A 22,616-nucleotide genomic window follows, 5' to 3' on the forward strand; every position below is an offset into this window, starting at 1 on the left:
CTCAGCCAATTCCCCTTTAATCAGGTTTGATAAATACTGCATGTATTTATCTTCAGGTAGCCCCCACAACTGAGCTGCTTTTTCAAAGGTACTGAGGTAAATTTGAGGATCTTGACCAGGCTCATAGACAGCAAAGTCCTTTGGAGTAATTTTTATTCTTGCTCCATCTCTGTCCTTTCTTGTTTCATCAGAATGAAACTTCTCTCTTTTAAATTTTAACTTTTCTACTTGTAATTCGGCATCCACTGCTCGTTGTTTCTCCCTCTCCTCAAACCCCATTCTCATTTTCTCAGCTTCCATCCTCAATCTCTCAGCTTCCAAATCTCGCTGTTTATCTTTTTCCTCAGCCTCCATCCTCATTCTCTCAGCTTCCAACTCCCTCTGCTTGTCTTTTTCCTCAGCTTCCATCCTCAATCTCTCAGCTTCCATCTTCAATCTCTCAGCTTCCAACTCCCTCTGCTTGTCTTTTTCCTCAGCCTCCCTCTTCAATCTCTCAGCTTCCAACTCCCTCTGCTTGTCTTTTTCCTCAGCCTCCCATCTTAACTTCTCTCTCAAGTACTCTATATAAGCAGGATTGCTTAAATATCCTTCTGGGGTCTCTTCCCTGACAGGTTGTTTTTGCTGGGCAGTTGCAAATCCTATAAGTGCTACCCTCAATTCATCTACCCCTTTACCCTCGTGAGGTAAATTGAATGTTATGCACTTCTCCACCAGCTCCTCTCTTTTCATTTTTATGTATTCAGCCATGGTCACTCACTCTTTGCCACACACTCTTTGCCAGTCACTCTCACAAGAAATCTTGTTTTGTTATTTCTGTTTGCCACACCACTGTATCTGGATTCTCTGTTGTTCGTATCTGGATTCTCTGTTGTTCGTATCCCACCGCTACTGACACCACATGTGATGCGTCCTTCCCTGGCTCTCCCTGTCAGGTTCCTACCTGCTCGTGGTTACTGCCTGTCTCTAGGCACCACCAGGGACTCCACCAGTCCGGACCGCACTCTCTTATGGTTTCTCTCCCCGCTCTAGCACAGATCTCAACAGATCCCCCTGCTAGGCAACCACCAGTAACGTCCCAATACTAGTATTCCCAGAGACTCTGAATACTGGTATTGTTATTCTCTTCACCGCTGCCACCATTTGTTACAGTTCCCCTTCAGCCTTGGTCATTACCTTACCCTCCCTTCTGGTCTGTGAAACCCCAGCCAAGGATCAGGCCTTTGGTAAACCAAATTAAGTATTTATTACAGATAACAAAACTAACAAGATTAACAGGATTTCTTCTTAAGGCACATAAGCATATGGTTTTACTCAATACTAATCCGAACTCCACCTCCCTCCTTCTCCACTCTCTCCTGGCAAACAACTCTCTCAAACCCCACCAAGCAATCCACTCTTTCTCTTCTCCCCCCAGATTCCACAATTCACCACCTCACATTCACCCAGATTTACCTGTCATCTTTTCATTTATACTGTCAGCCATTTTAAACATTCAGCCAATCATCAAGCATTCTATTGCCTATTCACTCCCCCTCCTCTTTCACTACTTACCATGTATACTCTAAACAACCAGCACTTACCATATATACACTAATATATAGGAACATCACACCTGGCCCTGGCCCTCTCTTGCATGAGCAGCTCAGCCAATGCAATTAGAGATCAAGGACATGGGGAATCTATGGCCCTCCAGATACTGTTGAACTACAATTCCCAAAAGCCCCAGCCACCATGGTGAATAATCAGGAATAATAGAATATGTAGTCCATCAACATCTGGAAAGCCAAAGTTTCCCCAGTCCATGATATCTCTATGTGCTAATATTGGTTCTTGGCCTATCAGCTAAGATCAAGTGTAGTATCTATGTGCTAATTTTTTTTAAGTGATTTATTTCATTTTAAACCTGCCCTTCGGTAGAGAAATGATCCCAGGGCAGGGTACATCAAAAATACAATGAAACTAACAGTACAAAAATTCCACTTTTGAAAAATTAATACAAAATCAAGCAGTATAACAACAATTCTGCCTTACTACAAAAGTCAGTAGCCTAATAGTCTCAGGCTATGGTCTGAAGGCACATAAGGCCAGCTCCCTAGGGTTAGGTCTGGTCAGTGTCTGGATGGGAGACCACCTGGGAACCATATGTAAGCTGCCTTGGGTTTTTATCATGAAAAGAAAGGTGGGGTATAAATGTAATAAATAAATAAATAATACATCAAGGACTCACACCACTGAAACCCTGGATAGAGATAAGCTTTTAGCTGATGCTGAAAACCAACAAATATTGGTGCCAACTGGATCTCAAGAGGCAGGGCACTGGAAAGCCAGGGAACCACCATTAAGAAGGCCCTTTCACGAGTCACAGAAGCATGAACCTCACTCAGCAATGGACTAACAAATTTATTCCAATTTTTAAAGAGAGAAGCTGCCTCAGGATAATGGTACTGAGTGAGACAATTTTTCACTTTTAAAGGATGATGCTCAGTCCCCTTGCAAAACTACAATTCCCAGAGAATTCTTTGAGAACCTGTGACTGCTAAACTGGCTTTGAACTGGTTGAAATAGCAGGACAGAGATGCCTTTCTTTCAGGGATGGGGAACTTGTGGCCCTCCAGATATCAGACTCTGAAGCCCATCAACTCCAGACAGCACGGCTAACAGTGAAGGGTGAGGGGAGTTGTTGTCCAACAACTTGTGGAGGGCCACAGTCCCGCCCCCTTATTTGGATTGGAGAGTTCCTCTGTAACAGACAGGCTTGAAGAGAGAGGACTCCATTCATGTCTCTGGTAAGAAGGAAACATATTCTTCCATTGCTCCGCCCCACCATCAGCGACTGCCAATTTGGAGCATCCCTTGTTGCTCGTTCAGCAGCCCTCCATCGCAAATTCCCATTACTCTCGGTGTGGGCTCCTACGCCAGTTGGGGTGGGCGCGAAGCCGGCAATTGCAGTCTTGTTCCAAGCGGATCGCCCGAACGATCAAGGAGCCATCCTCTTTGAAGAACACAAAGGCGACTGAAGTTCGGCGTGGCCGACAGCAATGTTTCTGCTTGGCGCCCACCTCTGGCTGATAGCTCGGCCGCCCGAGTCTGCATTCTTGAAGCCAAAGGAGCGGCGGAGGGTCCTTGTCCTTTCGGCGGCACTGGGTGAAGGCGAAGGACTCCGGGTGCAGCACCAAGCTTTGGCAGCCAAGATCGCCCATCGTGACGTGGTGGGAAATTTGCATGCAGCTGTCTCTTGGGGTCATCAGCGTCTCTTTGGACGCGAGATTGAAGTGCTGCACCTCCTCACTGGACAGGGCCAGCAGATCCCTCGCTTCCTTTGCCCAGGCTTCATGCACGTGGCTCATTGTGTCGGCTGTGATCTTGGGGGAACGGTCCCACCGCAGCAACCGGAGGGTGGCTGAGGCCACTTGCTGGAGGACACGCTCCCTGCAGTTCTCATTGAAGGCAACCACAGACGCTTCAATGGGCAGTTTCTCAATGAGTCTGGACTCGCGGGGGGCACAGGCTCCCCATGATGGCAACTCTGTCAGCAACCCACTCACAAGCACCAAGTGGAACATGGCACAAGGCAGAATGTGTCACCAGCCAAGACAAAGGGCTGTGGGTTTTGCGGCCAGGCAGGCAAGGCTCAGGGAGGGGTTGGGGGCCGGAAGCTTTGCCTGGCCAGGTCAAGAATGTAAGCTAATGGCCTGAGCTCAGTTAATGGCATCCAGACCCTCTTTGTTCTACGACTGACCCCCACCTCCAATATTAGGCCATTTCAGCCAATCATTGCCAGCAAGAGGCATCATCATTAGCACTACCCCAGTATTGCTTTAGCTCCAGCATTACAATATAGAATGATTTTCCTGGGCAATATTGTGGTTTAACACTATTAGCCCTAGACCTGCATTCTAAAATGAGAGACTAACTAGTTGAAGCAAGGCTTACTCCAAGCATGTGCTGGCCTAGCTTCAAGTCTTGGAACAACTGAAGTTATATATATATATATATATATGCAGCCATATACCATTTTTTTTGTAAATCAAGCACCATTCATAGTTTTCATGGAGGTCAACTATAGAGGCTGACAGCTTTTTAACAACAGACTATAATGTTTAGCTCCATGCCATGAAAAGCTTCACCTGATTGGTTTTGCACATTAATCCGCTGTTAAAGGCACACAAGGGGATCCCCACAAGGTTTTGTTTTTCCTTCCTGTCCAAGAGACAAAGACTAAGCTTTACATTACATCCCAATGCAATTTTAATATTCGAAATGCAACCAGGGAGTGATATGGATTGGCCCTGTGAGATGTAGGGCAAGTGAGGACAGACCTGGCTTGCAAGATCTATTTTGCTTTTTATTAGATCAAGATCCACCAACTGGAGCCTGGTGCAAAAGACATACACTTAGAATTAAAGAATTCTGAGCCCAAGAATTTGTCCTGAGTACCAGACCTGAACTGAGCATCCTAGAATATTGATGTAAAGCGGGGCAAATGCTTTTTTAAAATAAATTCTGGCATGCATGATTATTGATTAACACTTACACCAAAAGAAGCACCTCTTCGAATTGTAGTTGGCGTTGTTTCTACAAAGGCACTGCCACCATCCTCATCATCAGTGATAGCCACTGAACCACAATAGATAAAATAGAAACTGTCTGCCAAGTGCCCCTTCCTGATTATCACTCTCCTGCGCTCAAACCTGGAAACAAACCATCAGATGACATCATAAGCTAGCAGAAACAAACCTGAACTGAAAGACTTCAGTCACTCTCATAGTCTCGGCCAGCTCAGGTTTTCTAAATGCAATGCAGAAGGATACTTCTGGATCACCTAATATTGCATGAATTGTACACTAAATAACATGAATAACTGTACAGTCCACACTTTGTCATGTGGCCTGTCGAATACAGCAAGCCATTTCTGTATTTCTAACGTGAAAGTTGACTCTCATTAAACGTCCCTAGTTTATGTATGAAGAAGCACCCTCACAATATAATCCTAGTCATTGGGTAGAAACACACCCACTTTTCTGCCAGTTCCAGTGTATGTCCACAACTCTTCTGAAAACAGGGGCACATGACACAAGTCAAGCCCCACACATTTTGACTGTAAAAGGTGGTGGGATATCTTGAGTGCATTTTTTAAAAAATTCAGCTTCAAAGAGATTTCACAACTGATGGGTAGATCAACCTGTTTCCCCCCCAGGTGTGGCTAATGGAAACGTTTTTGATCTGGCAACTAGTGTGTTTACAGCCATTATCTATTACTTCTTCTTTATGAGAAGAGCAAATTTTCCAATATAAGTAATAATAAATAAACAAAAGAAAGAAGAGCAAATCTTCCTTAACACTTCAAATGACATAAGAGTTGAGGCAAAAGAGGATTTTGTGGCATTTTTCCACTGGGGCTGCATACTGTACATGCATTTAATGCACATTTAAAGCACATAGCTTCCCCCAAACAATCATGGGAATTATAGTTCTCCCACTGAGCTACAATTCCCAGTATCCTTAACAAACTACAGTTCCCACAATTTGGGGGGAAGTCAAGTCCTTCAAATGTGTTTTAACTGTATCATGTGTACACAGCCTGAGGTATGCTTCTGACACTGTTTTCATACATTATAAGGAAGGAGAATATGGATCGATCTACATATTATACTGAGCATATACTTTAATGCCTGTGTGTACAACAATTACCCTCTTCTTCCTTTTACCACAAGAAGCTGTGGGACCTCAGTCTGAATCAGAACTATAGGAGGAAGGACTAACTTTTCCTGCCAAAAATCACCTCCCTTCAAAAGAGCCATTTGCAGAAAATCTGGATTTTTTTTTTACAAAATTTGTATGCCACTTAACTGTAAATAAAAGTCTAAGCAGTTTACAAATAATATATCTATTAAAATGATCATAGAATCACAGAATAGTAGAGTTGTAAGGCCATCAAGTCCAACCAGGTTTATAAAAGGCAAAATGAATAAAATCAACAGTTAAAAGTATACCTTCTAAACTAAAATTAAAGATTAATTTTAGACATGCCTAAACAGAAATTGGTAGACGTGAGTAAGCAGAAATGTTTTTAGGAGTCGGTAAAATGTATACAGCGAAGATGCTTGCCTAATGTTAATGGGCAAGGAGTTCCAGAGTGTCGCAGCTAGTATACTAAAAGGTTGGTTCCATACAAGTGTAGAACAAGCAGGTGGCGCTTGTAAAACTACCAGCAGATCAAAGTGGTCGAGTGAGCATAGATGGGGTATCAAATCATGAGGCTCTATAGCTGCTTTTAAAAAAAAAGAAAATGAGAGGGAGGGAGTTATTATTAGCACACTTTAAAGCAGGTGCCTACCATAATATGTAGTTTGCCCTGAATTGGACCAGAGTGATCTACCCAAAACTGTGAGGAAAATTTGCTTGTTGAACAATTCACAAAGGCCACCACCAAATGGCTTTTAGTGACTAAACAGCTGGTTTGGGGGTCAAGGAAATTGTCAATGGAAAACATCCATTTAGTCTCTAAGGATGCAGACTGATACACATTTACCTGAGATCAAGTCCCATTGAACTCATTGGGACTTACTTCTGAGAATACATGCGTAAGGTTGATACATGCTGTCAGAGATAAAGCATAATATGGTTTATTTTGAACTTTCAGCTCCAAGTGGCTCACCAAGTACAGCTGCTTCTAGACTAGCTTCAGTAATCTACACCCTAGTAACCTCATGAGTGGATTATTACAATGAGCTCCGCGGGGGGCTGCCCTTGAAAATAGTCCAGAAGCTACAGGTAGTGCAGAACGTGGCTGCCTGGCTGTTCAGAGGGGTGACAAAGTGGAATCATGTAACACCAATCCTGAAAGCACTGCACCGGTACTGTGTGCTACCGAACTTATTTCAAGGTGTTGACATGAGTATTTTGATCACTTGACAGTTTGGAAACCTGGAATCAAAATACAGAAATAAGTTGAATTGCTTCAGAACCCACCATCCTCACCCTTAAATTACCGTTCAAAGCGAATCACTTTGGCCAGAAGGCTTTGCAGAGTTGGACTATACTGTCGGAAGCTCTCCATCAGCTGCAAGCGGTTTTGCAAATGTTTTATTTCACTTTCAGTCCTCCACTCTGGCGGCTTCCTGGTTATTTGGATTGCTCTAAAAGGGAAATGTTCCTGAGAAGATACCAAACATATTTTAAAGACAACAATCACATTTATTGAGGTCAGAGAGATAGCATTCCAGTGCTCCCTACTACAGACTGGGCATGACTGTATTCCACTAGATATAAACCAATATCACCCTCTCTAGTGTTTCACTTTGCACCTGCCCAACGTTTTATACAAGTCTCCATGAGATTGTCTCGCAATGAGAACTACAGTTCCATGGAAAAAGCAATGTTAGTGATTGTTGCCATGACAAAGTTGTATTAAAGTGCCATCATGATAACAGAAATTATGACAATTTTTTGGACAGCATATGTGTAGGTGCTCCAATTCACACAATCCCCTCCTTCACAAAACTGCAAACCTCCACAAGTCCAAGTTGATCACAGCGAAGCATGTAAATAACTTATGAAGAGATCTCTTGAGCACAACTGTTAGGTGAACATCACTTTTTAATGTAACTAATGAAAATGAAATGAACTGCCTTCAAGTCGATTCCCACTTATGGTGACCCTATGAATAGGGTTTTCATGGTAAGCGGTATTCAGAGGGGGTTTATCATTGCCTTCCTCTGAGGCTAAGAGGCAGTGACTGGCCCAAGGTCACCCAGTGAGCTTCACAGCTGTGTGGGGATTCATACCCTGGACTCCCAGGTCGTAGTCCAACATTCTAACCACTCCGCCACACTGGCTCTCAATGTAACTAATAAAGGCAACATAATAAATTAATCAATTGACCTGTCAGCTAATTAGTTATAGATGGTTTGTTGGATCTCAGTCCTGTGTTTAAGACTTGTCAGTGTTGATGATCCTGGACATTTACGTATCATGTTTAATTTCAAGCCTCTTGTTTAAAATAACATTCCAAAAACCTATAGCAGGAGTTGTAAACCTGCGGCTGTCCAGCTGTTGCTGGGCTCTATCTCCCATCAGCCCCAGCTGATGGCCAAATGGTCAGGGATGATGGGAGTTGTGGTTCAGCAACACCTGGAAGGTCTCAGGTTCTCCGTGTCTGACCTATAGCATCCCTGATCTAGAGATTCTTAAGTATGACATGGTGATCAGGACTATCAGAGGGACTATCAGGACTGACCATCTAGTAGGTGGTGTTTGCACAATTTAGAGCATCAAGTCTGCACTCTTCCACTGGTCACAGTTTTTTCCTCCACCTACAAACACCCTTTTGGACTAGTCAGATTGCTGGATTGGGACATTTTTTGGAAGTCATGCTGGATTGGGACCCTTTGGGAAGCAGGGGTGCTTCATGAAAAGGTTTGTGCAAAGGCAAGACATTGTGAGGAGAGAAGCAAGTCTTGCTATATTTACCACTTATAATAGAAATTGTTTTGAAGAACCCTATTGGCACTTGCATGCTTGAGAGCATTTATAGTGTGCAATGTTGAAGATTTGTTTTTTAAGATATTTCCCCCCTGTGCAGCTATGAGGCTTTACCCCTAAGCCATGTAGCCATTGGGGGGGGGTTTCACTGGGATTGCAGCTGAGGAGGGAAGAGTTAGACCTCCCCTTCTCTCTGCACTGTTTCCCATAATTAAAGGGGAAAAAAACCAGAGGTAGTTGCATGCTGTGCATTTAGCACAATATGATTCATGCCATTACCCTAACCCTCTCCCTTCCCTCCTTCAGATGTCTCACAACAAGCAATTAAAATGTATAATGGGACAGAGATATGTTGGGTTTTGCTTACGTTAAATAAATGAATCAAGTGGCATAGACGTTGATGGTGTAATAAAAAAGCCATAAGCACTATATCAAATGTATGTCTAACACACTTGTATAATGCAACACTTACACAGAACTCGTTTCATAACAAATATTCTAGATGGGTGGGGGAGGGAAAGAACACATTCTGAGCAAACAAATACAGATCCAAAGCTCTTATATGTAATATCTTTGTAACCAAAGTGCTACCTTGAGAACATTATCTGACTCCTTGTGGGGGCACATTTGTTGGTGCTTCTGTTTACTGACTCTGTCTGCTCTAATTTGGAAAGTCTGGTTGTGCTTTGAATTTTGATCAAGTATTCAGTTTTCCCCAACATCTGCATTTGTTGCATATTCAAACAATGATTTGGGATGCCAACATGGATGTTACCTAAGATCTTTAGCCAAGATGAATAAGATCAGTGCAAGGACAGTAATTTGAACAGTGATCAGGTTCCTTTTCATATCCTTTTTATGAAAAAACAGCTATTTTAGGGGGTGCTTCCCACGTGGCCAGCATGTAGGTTATGCATGTGGTAACAGTGATGCACTAAGGTTACTTGAAACTCTGGACTTGATGGTCTTACACGTCCCTCTTTAGACTTAATGGCCTTACTGGGGTGCTTTTTAGACAGCAATGTGCCTTGCTTCAAAATGTGGTAAGCCAACCCTGCTGTATGTAGGGGCCCTCCTGCTCATTCTCCAGTCCTGGGTGGGGCCCTGGACTTCTTGCCCCAAAGTCCTACCCTGTTAGCACCACTGGGTGATAGCTATGTCCTCTCCCACTGTGTGTAGACCTTGAATGTGAATCGCACCATGCTCACGTAATCTCTCAACTTTTCTTCTGGGATGGTGGTGCTTTGAGATTACCTGTCTCCACTTGGAGGATATGAAGAGGGCTGCTGTATGATCTAATGATGCTGTCTGTGAAGATCACGTGGGAACAAAACAGCAATTCAGGATGATGTCTAGTGCCAAGGTGCTGAGAGGCGGGGCAAGTATCACAGATGCGGGGCAGGGGAGGGCTATGTATTCAAAGGCAAGTTCTCCAGGAAGGAGCAGTGTGATGCTAAGCTTACTAAGCCACTTCCCCCGCTAATAACAAAACACACCAACGTGTCCATCCCTGAAGGAGCAAGAAAGAACATGAGATGGTTTGTTCAGACCTTTGAAACGCTGAACTCAAGGCGATCAAACACATTATGGGAAATTTTCTTGTCCTAAAAATGAGACAATGAACGGCAGTTAATTTAATTAGGCATGCTCCAAGAAGAAAAGCTTACACATGTTAGCTCTTTCCAATAATTTTATTAATTAAGATATCCTATGACCCTTTAAAGAATTATAACTTTATTGCAGCACAGGCGAACTTCTTCAGGTGCTGATTCTCCACTCTTGCCCTAAAAACTCAGGCAATCATTTTTAATTATAAAAAAGCACTAAGAGCAACCAAAACAATGGCAAACAAAAATGTTTTAGTTTAATTTTTGCAATATTCCTTACTTCTTCAATCTCCCCACGACAGTCTTTCTGTATCAACTGAAAACCTGAGAATCCCCTCAATCCACACCGGAAACATCGACATACTTTGATCATCAGGATAATATCCACAACGACCCTGTGGAAATTCTTGGAAAAAATTGCAAATGCAGAAAACAAGGGTGTCACTTTGGCTTCAAGGGGAAAGGAACAACGTTGGGGTTAAAAGTGCTGCTTGGATGGAAAAGTCCCACAAGATTGGCCCTACCCATGTGGTCGGAATATTCACTCACATGGTCTCTCACGTACACACTCTCCAGATGAATTTGAAAGACTGTCTGGCTATAAAAAACACAGAAATCTGAGGTGCTAGATTTACATTAAACAACAACACTGCTTTCTCCAGGCACTTTTAAAGATAAACTCCATTGGCCAAAAAAGTCTAAAAAAACTCGGAATATCTCTCTTGGTATATCTCACTTCAGCAAGAACCTGGATCTTTATAGTAATGATTTTCAATCATTCATCAAGAAAATTGATTCAAAGTTTAAAACATCTAGCTTAAAATTTTCTTTTTTGGGTGGGACAAACATAAGATGACTACCCTACCAAAGCTGACTTTTATTTTTTGGAATTGTCCAAATTTACTATCTGATAAATTATTGAAAGACTGGAGACAAAAAATCAACAAATTTACATGGGGGCTAAAAAAAACTAGGATAAATTTTAAAGACACACAAGCCTCAAGGCCTACAATGGAGGATGTGGAATATTTCCAGTGTACGTCTTGACTACCAATATGCTGCTAAACCTGTCTGGATAACACAGTGGCTAAAAGTTGTAAGTGATTCAGCAATTAAAAATACTGTACAAGTCTTCTGTAATGTCTCACTGAGACAATTAGTGTAGTGAGATTTCACCCTCAATCTCTCTGGTTGTTTGAATTCTAGGATCCAGACTTCACTCTCAATCTGGAAATGTTGATTTATGATGGACGCATAAAACATATTAGTATCTAGATTTTTTTTAAAAAAAATCTGTCTCACCAGAAGTTAAACCACGGAGTCCCATAATTTCAATTTCCCTTGTTTCAGTTGGGTACTAAATCAGGTATAAAATTAAGTCCAGATAAAGAATTTTCTGTCTAAGCAAGTCAGGAAGCATTCACTTCTTAGGAATCCAGTGGATTTTGAAAAACTGATTCTGTATTCAGGGGCACAAAGAAGTTAGTATGCATTAATACTTCAGGTGTAAAATATGATCTAAAATTAGAAAATTCTTCAGAAGCTTGGTCTTTCCATTTTGTTCTTGTAATGTGCGTTTAAGCCGATTTCGACTGATGGTGACCCTATGAATCAGTGACCTCCAATAGCATCTGTTATAAACCACCCTGTTCAGATCTTGTAAGTTCAGGTCTGTGGCTTCCTTTATGTAATCAATCCATCTCTTGTTTGGCCTTCCTCTTTTTCTACTCCCTTCTGTTTTTCTCAGCATTATTGTCTTTTCTGGTGAATCCTGTCTTCTCATGATGTGTCCAAAGTATGATAACCTCAGTTTCGTCATTTTAGTTTCTAGTGATAGTTGTGGTTTAATTTGTTCTAACACCCAATTATTTGTCTTTTTCATGGTCCATGGTATGCACAAAGCTCTCCTCCAACACCACATTTAAAATGAGTTGATTTTTCTCTCATCTGCTTTTTCCACTGTCCAACTTTCACATCCTTACATGGAGATCGGGAATACCATGGTCTAAATGATCCTGACTTTAGTGTTCAGCGATACACCTTTGCATTTGAGGTCCATTTCTAGTTCTCTCATAGCTGCCCTCCCCAGTCCTAGCCTTCTTTCTGATTTTCTCCATTTTGGTTAATGACTGTGCCAAGGTATTGATAATCCTTGACAAGTTCAATGTTCTCACTGTCAACTTTAAAGTTGACAACTTCCATTTTAGACTACCTTCAAAACACATCCAACACACATTTAAAGCGTATGATTTCTCCCAAAGAATCCTGGGAATGGTGATTTCCTCCTCACAGAACTACACTTAATAAACTACAGTTCTCCCATGATCCTTTGGGGAAGTCACATGCTTTAAATGTGAATTGAATGTGCTTTAAATGTATGGTGTGGATCTGCCTCACTGGAAGTCAATTTACTGGGAGCTTAATGTTGAGAGAGAAGTGTATAAAAAGGGCAATGCAATGGCATTTAACACCTCTGAAATTAGGGGTAGAGACACTTATTGTTCTGTTGGTTCAAGTGCATCTCCACCTCTCTTTTCTGAAAACAGGGGCACATGACTCTGGTGGGATCAGCTCAAGTGCTTTTCTAAAAAAAAAATAGCTTCAGACAGATTTCGCAACGGATCAACGGATCAACCCATTGCCCCTCCAGGTATGGCCAATGGAAATGCTTTGCTGTTGGCGTCTAGTGTGCTCACAGCCTATGTAATAGCTTTAATTTGGAAAAATTGCCAGTTTGCCAGGTACTGTGTCAAAAACAGAGCAGAGTCCTTGATTGTTTAAGTTATACCATCCTATTCTATTATTAATGTGCCTATGGATCATCTTGTTTGTCTTCTTAATTTTATACCAGATTTAGTCCATAGCAAGAAATGTGAGGCAGGACTGGACTGAATAGTGATTGCCAGACCGGTTTATCCTCATCATTGGAAATGTAAGGAGATACCTTCAAAGCAAAAATGGCTAAGAAAATTGTGAGATACTTTATTTTTTTTATTTTTTTATTTTATAATAATAATAACAAAACAATACATATCAACATAAACAAACAACAATTTCCCCAACCCCGGTCACAGAGGATAAACATATATATAACATAAAAAGATAACATACATAGTTTTTCAATGCATTGAAAGAGAGATGTGATAAACTTATGGATATACCATATAAAAAGTAATAATAAGATTACCAGAGTTTAAGTGAAGCATATGGATCTTGCTATAGATGAGAGACCGTCGTGTAAACCATATTTATTTGCATATTCAATAAATAACCACCATGTAACCATATATGTCAGATTTAGTATTCTCTTGTAAAAAATGTAAATTATAGGTAATTTTATCTAATAAGGCCAAATTCCATATATTTCTGTACCTTGCCATTTTATCTAAATTTTCTAATATTTTCCAGTTTTGTACTACCGTTTGACGAGCTGCCATTACAAGTTGAGAGATCAATAATTTAGATTTCAATTTAGCATTTTCTCCTCTAAACATTAATAAAAGAAATAATTCCGGCATGAATATAATTTTTTCTTTTGTAATATTTATAAGTTCTTTATGCACCATATTCCAAAATGGAATAATTTTAAGACATGTCCACCAGGAATGAAAATATGTGCCTTTATTAGCACACACACACCAACATAATGGACTCATATTAGAGGATATATATGATAATTGAGTTGGAGTTAAGTACCATCTATGTAATATTTTAAGATTAATTTCTTTATGGGTAACGGATATAGATTTAGTATATTTAGATGAGCAAATATCGTTCAATTCTGTATTATTTAATTCAAAACCTAAATCCTGTTCCCATTGAGATTTAAGCCCTGTAAATTGTCCCATTTGTAAGCCTAATAATATTTTATAAAATGCTGACATGGTACCTTCCCTTCTAGTCCCCAATGTTAACAGTGAGTGTTCAAATCCAGTAAGTGGGCAAGTAGCGTACCTTTTAATTTCAGGATCTTTAAGAATATGAGTCAATTGATACGTATGAAACCATCCCATTTTTAAATTTGGAATGTTTGCTCTAAGTTGGTCCAATGTAATTGCGCAACTCTGTATAAAAAAACTTTGAATCTAAAATAACCATAAAGGAATGTTGTAACTTTGTAAATAGTAATGACCACAATGGTCTAGACTGCAACATATCATCCTCCAATTGGATCCATGTTTTATTAGTTCTCATAATTATAAAGCTTAATTGACGCAGTTGGAAGGCTGCGTAATAGGTCTGTAGATTAGGAAGTCCCCATCCTCCATCTACTGTGCGTGTATAATATAATTTATATGCTAACTGAGGTGTGTTTTTTTGAAACACAAATTTATTTATTATATTTTGCCACTTATTAATCTGTTTAGATGGAGGAAAATAGGAAGAACTTGAAAGAGGTACAGAAATCTCGGGACTATCTTCATATGAACTGAAGCTATTCTTCCTAATATAGAAAGATTAAGTTTAGACCCGTTTTATATCTTTTTTGAGTTTGCTTATCAGTGGATAATAATTAATACGTAGTAATCGTGATATGCTCTTTGGAATTTTCACTCTCAAATAATGAAATGAAGTATTACATATTGGTATACCCAGTACTTTCCGAACTTCTAGTTGATGTCTAGGTAATGTATGAAAAAACATACCTGATGATTTACTATAGTAAATTTGAAGCCCTGCTACCTCTGCAAACATTTTCAACTCTTCTTTAAGTGGTTGTGTTGCTGACTTTGGGTCCCCCAACATTAATACCATATCATCAGTGTACATATTAATTAAATGTTCAGCTCTGACTTTCTGATACCCCGTTATTTTATCATTATTACGTAGTTGTGCGGCTAACAGTTCTAAGGAAAGGGCAAACAACAATGGCGAAAGAGGACAACCTTGTTTAGTACCTCTTTCAATAATAATTGGGGTTGAATCCATTTTGCCCGTCCTGATTAAAGCTTTAGTAGGGACAAAAAGTTGTGATATTACAGATATAAAAGGTTCGCCCAGTTTACATTTTTTTAACACTTCTGTTAAATAGTCCCACTCAAGCAATCAAATGCTTTAAAGATATCTAGCAAAAGGACTCCCAGGGAGTGTTTGTTTGTTGATATTATTATTATTATTATTTATTAGACTTTTATACTGCCCGACTAGCAATAGCTCTCTGGGTGGTGAACACAGAGAATACAATAAAATACACAATATAATACAATAAGAACATATAAAATAAGAACAATCTAAAATCAGTACAACAAATATGAAAATCAGGTTAACTTAAATTAAAATGCTTTGGAAAAGAGGAAGGTTTTAACCTGGTGCCGAAAGGATAACAATGTCGGCACCAGGCGCACCTCCTCGTACAAACTGTTCCACAGTTCGGGGGCCACCACTGAGAAAGCCCTAGATCTTGTCACCACCCTCCGGGCCTCTCTATGAGTCGGAACCCAGAGGAGGGCCTTCGTAGCAGAACGTAGTGTACGGGCCGGTTCGTATCGGGAGAGGCGTTCCAACAGGTATCGTGGTCCCATGCTGTATAAGACTTTATAGGTTAATACCAACACTTTGAATCTGGCCCGGAAGCATATTGGTAGCCAGTGCAAGTGAGCCAGAACAGGTGTTATGTGCTCGGATCGCTTGGTCCTTATTAACAATCTGGCAGCCACATTTTGCACTAGCTGTAGCTTCCGAACTGTCTTCAAAGGCAGCCCTACGTAGAGTGCATTGCAGTAATCCAAACGCGAGGTTACCAGAGCATGTACAACTGATGTGAGGTCCTCCTTACTCAGATAGGGACGTAGCTGGGCTACCAACCGTGCCACCAAGGCTACTTGAGCCTCAAGTGAAAGGGAAGAGTCTAGAACGACTCCCAAGCTATGAACCCGCTCCTTTACGGGGAGTGTAACCCCATCCAGGATAGGGTGTGAATCCACCATCCGATCAGAGAAACCATCCACCAACAGCATCTCAGTCTTGTCAGGATTGAGCCTCAGTTTGTTACCTTTCATCCAGTCCATTGTCGCGGCCAGGCAACGGTTCAGCACATCGACAGCCTCACCTGAAGAGGATGAAAAAGAGAAGTAGAGCTGCATGTCATCAGCATACTGATGACAACGCACTCCAAAGCTCCTGATGACCGCACCCAACGGCTTCATGTAGATGTTAAAAAGCATGGGAGACAGAACCGACCCCTGCGGAACTCCACATTGGAGAGCCCACGGTGTCGAGCAATGTTCCCCAAGCACTACCTTCTGGAGACGGCCGGCCAAGTAGGAGCGGAACCACTGCCAAGCAGTACCTCCAACTCCCAACTCTGCGAGCCTCCCCAGAAGGATACCATGGTCGATGGTATCGAAAGCCGCTGAGAGATCAAGGAGAATCGACAGAGTTACACTCCCTCTGTCCCTCTCCCGACATAGGTCATCATACAGGGCGACCAAGGCCATCTCAGTGCCAAAACCAGGCCTAAAACCCGATTGAAATGGATCTAGATAATCAGTTTCATCCAATAGCGCCTGGAGCTGGCTAGCAACCACTCGTTCCAAGATCTTGCCCAGGAATGGAACATTTGCTACTGGTCTGTAGCTGTTGAAATTTTCTGGGTCCAAGGAAGGTTTTTTCAGAAGTGGTCTCACCACCGCCTCTTTCAGACGGCCAGGGACCACTCCCTCTCATAAAGAGGCGTTTATCACTTCCTTGGCCCAGTCAACTGTTCCATCCCTGCTGGTATTTATTAGCCAAGAGGGGCACGGATCCAGTACCGAAGTGGTTGCGCGTACCTGTCCAAGCACCTTGTCCACGTCCTCGAGCTGAACCAACTGAAACTCATCCAATAAAACATGACAAGACTGTGCTCCAGACACCTCATGAGGATCAGCTGCTATAAATTGGGAGTCTAAGTCCCGGTGGATGCATAAGATCTTATGCTGGAAGTGCTCAGCAAACTCATTACAGCGGGCCACCGATGATTCTACCGTGTCCTGAAGGTCTAGATGGAGTAGCCCTCGGACCACTCTGAAAAGCTCCGCTGGGCGGCAAAGAGATGACTTAATAGTGGCAGCAAAATGTTGTTTTTTTGCCGCCCTCACCGCTCCCACATACAGCTTGGTAGAAGCACTAACCAGCTCATAATTGCATCCGTCGGGAGTTCGCCTCCATCTCCGCTCAAGCCGCCTCCTATCTTGTTTCATCGCTCTCAGCTCTGGAGTGTACCAAGGAGCTGTATGAGCTCTACACAGGAGAGGGCGCGCAGGAGCGATCGTGTCAATTACTATGATGCATGATACATAACATTCAATAGCCGTCTTATAGGGTCTGATATATGACGTCCTGGGATAAATCCTGTATAGTCTGGATGGGTGATATTTGATATCTTGTTGTTAATGCGGGTTGCTATAATAGATGTAAATAATTTTTGATCTTGATTTAATAAATTTATAGGTCAGTATGATTCCACTTTTTTTTGTGTCCTTATTTGGTTTTGGCAATACTAATATATGAGACATATTCCATGTATCCGGTAACGACCCACCTTCCCATATAAGATTAAATAAATGAACTAGATGTGGAGTAAGAATTTCTTTAATTTTTTTGTAAAAAGAACTACCAAACCCATCTGGGCCAGGGGCTTTATTTTGTTTTAATTTCTTAATAGTATCCGACACTTCTTCTGCTGTTATTGCTGAATTAAGATTTGATATTTGATCTGTTAAATATAAAGACTGAAAGCCTTTAAAGTAATCTGCATCAGACTTATCCTTTTTAGACATAACCTTATATAACTCTTGGTAGTAATTAACAAATGTAGCATTAATTACTTTAGGGTTGTAGGTAAGATTCTCTCCATTTGTATAAATTACTAGTATTTGTGAGAACTGACGTTAACAACGTAATGCACTTGCAAGTAATTTGGAACTTTTATTACCAGATTCATAATATTTTTGTTTTATAAACCACAAGGATTTAGCTATTTTAACAGAGTCCAATGCTTCTAATTCCTTACGTTTCCTACATAATTTAATATAAATTTGTTTAGAGCTTGTGCTTTTATGTTGGTGTTACAAGATTTTAATCTCTTCCAGTAACTGTAGTTTAATCGAATCCAGTCTTGTTTTACGTTTTACCCCCTCTGCAATACAGTGCCCCCTAATAGTAGCTTTCATTGCATCCCATATCGTGTTACAGTGTACCTCTGGAGTTATATTAAAAGAGAAATAATCTTTTAAAGCTCCTGTCAAAGCATGGGATGCAAGTTGATCCTTCAGTATAAAGGGATCAAGTCTTAAGATGTTGACATCTTAATAAAGACCTCTACTGCAGCATGATCTGATACCGTCCTGGGGAGAATATTAGCTTGAATAATTGCAGATATTAACATAGGTGACATGAGTACGTAATCTAACCTGGAGAAAGAAAGAAAAAATGGCAAAAAAAATGTAAAATCTTTTAGCCCTGCATTCACCTTGCGCCAAGCATCTATTAAATTAAACCTGGACAAAATATCCGCTATTCCACTTCTCCCTTGAAATGAGCCCGAAGGTCTGATAGTGCTCTTGTCCAAATTTACATTACATACTGCATTTAAATCACCCCCTAGGATGATATCCCCTATTGCAAACTTAATAAGTCTTTTCAGAGTTCTAATTAAAAATCTTCTTTGACCAGAGTTTGACAAATAAATTGATGCCAAGGTTATGTGACGATTAGCCATAATACCAGAAATGAATATAAACCTGCCTTCTTTATCTTTTAGAACTTTATGTATTTTAAAGTCCATATGATTTGCCAACACTATTCCTACTCCTCTAGAATGAGATGTTCCTGAAGCAATATATTGTGCTCCAAAATATGAATGAGGGAGGAGGCGTCCATTAATTCCTGCTTTATATATCTCTTGTAAAAAAAAAATAGATGGCTTACGAATACGAATATCATCAGAGACTCTATGACGTTTAATCGCATCTCCTATACCTCTCACATTAAGAGTCATAATATTAAGATCCAACATTAAAGTTCAGTGTGGTTTGGATATATACCTACCTGCATATATATATTTTTATCCTTAATATTACCAAGAAAGTAAAAACATATCTCTTCAACAATGCTATTAATTTATTGACCAACTCATATAAAATAAATAATCCTCTGTGTTTCCTGCTACCCTCTCATTTCCCTCCCTTCTCCATATTCCATCCTATCCCAACGTACCCCGTTTGAAAAAATTGGGAATATGTCCCAATCTTGCAGATGAACCCTACCCTCCATCTGCTACTATAAGGGTCGAACCTTGAGAGAGCTATTAAACCAGCTAAGAATTTTACCTTAATTAGAAGCCAGAGTATAACCATCACTGAAATAATAAAAAGAAAAACAAACTACAATCTCCTAACAGTCAGATTTCACCCCTCCCATTATAAATTTATTCATTAATAACTTTGACAATATCATACTAAACCAGTACACCTCCATACATTAAACTATATCATCCACGTACTGATATTGATATTGAAACTCCAGCACTCATTTCTTCTTTGTAGTGGCTGATCGAGTTTGTCGTATTATTTGGCCACTAGGTTGTGCTATTTCCATACGTATATGACATCGGCTTCTAGTTCCTTGTGGAAACTTTTTCCAAACCCCTCCAGCTGATACCGTAAACTCCGATTCCATCTCTTCTTCCTCCCATGGAGAGGCAATATTATGAAGTGGCAGAATTCGAGTGGCTTCTTCTTTATAAATTGCTCTGTGTTGTTCCCCGTCTCTCTCGACTATCAAAGCAAATCTGTATTTGACTCCGGCTTCTCTCAGTAAGTCTGTAGCAGGCTTAAAGGATTTAACGTTTCCACGCTGAGATCTTGCAGGAATAAAATGGCCTGTCCTTCGTATTCCACTGAACCTTTCTCTCGCAGGGCTTTAACGAGGGCATCCTTTTTAACTGTATTGTAAAAAGCAACAATAATATCTCTTGGTGGGTTGTTGTCTTTTGATCTAGGACCCAAACTCCTATGCGCCTGTTCAATATCGTTTGTAATTACTCCTACGTCTGGGGTGAGTTCTTTCCACCAGTCTATTAGATTTTGTATCATATTTCTATTATCTGTCCATTCTTTCATTCCTCTAATGTGGAGATTAGAGGAGTGTAAAATTATGCATATTGGAGCAAAAAATCTTAATTTCACATATAAACTCATGGGGTCTGAACTGGCAGTGACCGACCAGGAGAGAGACCTCGGGGTTGTAGTGGACAGCACGATGAAGATGTCGACCCAGTGTGCGGCAGCTGTGAAAAAGGCAAATTCCATGCTAGGGATAATTTTATTGAAAATAAAACAGCCGATATCATAATGCCGTTGTATAAATCTATGGTGCGGCCGCATTTGGAATACTGTGTACAGTTCTGGTCGCCTCATCTCAAAAAGGATATTACAGAGTTGGAAAAGGTTCAGAAGAGGGCAACCAGAATGATCAAGGGGATGGAGAGACTCCCTTATGAGGAAAGGTTGCAGCATTTGGGGCTTTTTAGTTTAGAGAAAAGGCGGGTCAGAGGAGACATGATAGAAGTGTATAAAATTATGCATGGCATTGAGAAAGTGGATAGAGAAAAGTTCTTCTCCCTCTCTCATAATACTAGAACTCGTGGACATTCAAAGAAGCTGAATGTTGGAAGATTCAGGACAGACAAAAGGAAGTACTTCTTTACTCAGCACATAGTTAAACTATGGAATTTGCTCCCACAAGATGCAGTAATGGCCACCAGCTTGGATGGCTTTAAAAGAAAATTAGACAAATTCATGGACAGGGCTATCAATGGCTACTAGCCATGATGGCTGTGCTCTGCCACCCTAGTCAGAGGCAGCATGCTTCTGAAAACCAGTTGCCGGAAGCCTCAGGAGGAGAGAGTGTTCTTGCACTCGGGTCCTGCTTGCGGGCTTCCCCTGGGCACCTGGTTGGCCACTGTGAGAACAAGATGCTGGACTAGATGGGCCACTGGCCTGATCCAGCATGCTCTTCTTATGTTCTTATGTTTCTTCTGCGTCCATGATTTTCCTGGTAGTCCAATCTATCTTGCAACTCTCTTTGGCTTTTTACTAAGTGTCGAATCATTTCTGTGTTTTGGATACTGACTGTCATGGCCCCGTCAGAGGACTCATCAGACGAGGATGACTCAGGAGTAACAGCAGCAGACCCAGAAGCAGCAGACCCAGAAGCAGCAGACCCAGAAGGAGACATGGAGGAGACTCATGAGAATCCAGCTCCTTCTCCCCCTCAGCTGCAGAGCACCCCAGACACAGCTGAAGCCCTTCAGCCAGATGCAGACAGTGAACAGGATACTCCCCCCTCACCTGCAGAACGTAGACAACAGAAGGTCAGGCAGAAGAGGGGCAGGCCTGTCCACTTAAGGCCAAAACGCTGAGGGCTCACACCTGCTGACAAACCTGCTCCTTAAAGACAAACCTTGGGTTCAGCTTGTTGCTGACTACAATGTCAGGCGTGGCTTTGTGTGTTTCCAGATTCCCTGAACCTTATCTTGGACTGACCCCTTGGCAATTGAACCCGGACCTCTACTGACCTCGCTTCTGGACTTCTGGCTTGGCACGTAAGCTTAGGAAGGGCCTTGCCCTTATCACGCTTCATCCTCGTTAGCCTGGCAGATTTACGACCAGACTGCCAGCTAAGGACTTTCCCGCCCTGGTAACTACCCAGGAATTTCCAGCCCCCACCAGCACTGCTGTCTCAGTGCAGAGCTGACACCGACCTCCAAAGCCTCATTTGCCGTCTTGCTTATCTCATTCACCTTTCCTGTTAAAGTAGTCATATTTTCTTCAAGTAGTTTAAAACTATCTTCCCACTTTTTTATCAAGTTAGCTTGTAAAGCTGCAATCTGGGATGCCTCAGGATCAGTTAAAGATTGTATATTAGAAGTTTGGTCTTTTGAAGTTGTACTTGTCTTAGCATTTTTAGCTGCCGCCGCCATTATAAGTATGTCGTAAATTACAGTGCTGTTTCATTGACACTCTGTATTAGGCTTAAAAAGAAGTTATAATTCCGAATTCCTTTACTCCCACTATACTAGGGAGTATCACAATAAATATTATTCTTTCACTCTATAAATTTAATGCCTTTGACAGATGTAAAAGTTTGATAATTGACTGGGAGGAGACGGAGCTTACCGCTAGGCTTCCAGCTTCTCAATCTTGCGCATGCTCTCCTCGTGAGATACTTTATTTGTTGATTGCATTCAACAAATTAGTTTTCCCCAATCTGGTGCCTTCCAGATGTTTTGAACTACAACTCCCATCAGCCCAGCCAGCTGTCAGCCAAAAGTCACCAGGTTGGGGGAGTCTGCCAAAAGCTTGAAATGCATTTGAATGTGCTAGTAAGATATGGAGACCAGGAGTCATTTTTATAAAGAACATTTTGTCACCTGGTGATAACCCGTTTGAATGGTCAAATCCTATACGGAAGTTAAAATTCTGTCTACAGTAGGGCCCCACTCATATGGCAGGTCACGGTCCGGACCCCCGCCGACAAGCT

The 22,616-nt window shown here is 41.3% G+C and overlaps 1 protein-coding gene across 1 annotated transcript in view; it reads right to left on the minus strand.

Annotated features, from left to right (window-relative positions):
• The window catches only part of CNBD2 (cyclic nucleotide binding domain containing 2), a 38,840-nt gene extending 16,573 nt beyond the window's left edge, over positions 1-22,267 (minus strand). Inside the window, exons 1-5 of the mRNA XM_061612876.1 lie at positions 22,253-22,267; positions 10,372-10,497; positions 10,035-10,088; positions 6,993-7,156; positions 4,535-4,691 (exon numbers count right to left, since the gene is read on the minus strand). Coding sequence (XP_061468860.1) covers positions 4,535-4,691; positions 6,993-7,156; positions 10,035-10,088; positions 10,372-10,464 — 468 coding nt within the window. The 5' untranslated portion in view covers positions 10,465-10,497; positions 22,253-22,267. The remainder of the gene's footprint in view (positions 1-4,534; positions 4,692-6,992; positions 7,157-10,034; positions 10,089-10,371; positions 10,498-22,252) is intronic.
• Positions 22,268-22,616: the final 349 nt, after the last annotated feature.

The sequence above is a fragment of the Rhineura floridana genome, chromosome 2 (genome assembly GCF_030035675.1).
Source record: "Rhineura floridana isolate rRhiFlo1 chromosome 2, rRhiFlo1.hap2, whole genome shotgun sequence".
NCBI classification, from domain to species: Eukaryota; Metazoa; Chordata; class Lepidosauria; order Squamata; family Rhineuridae; genus Rhineura; species Rhineura floridana.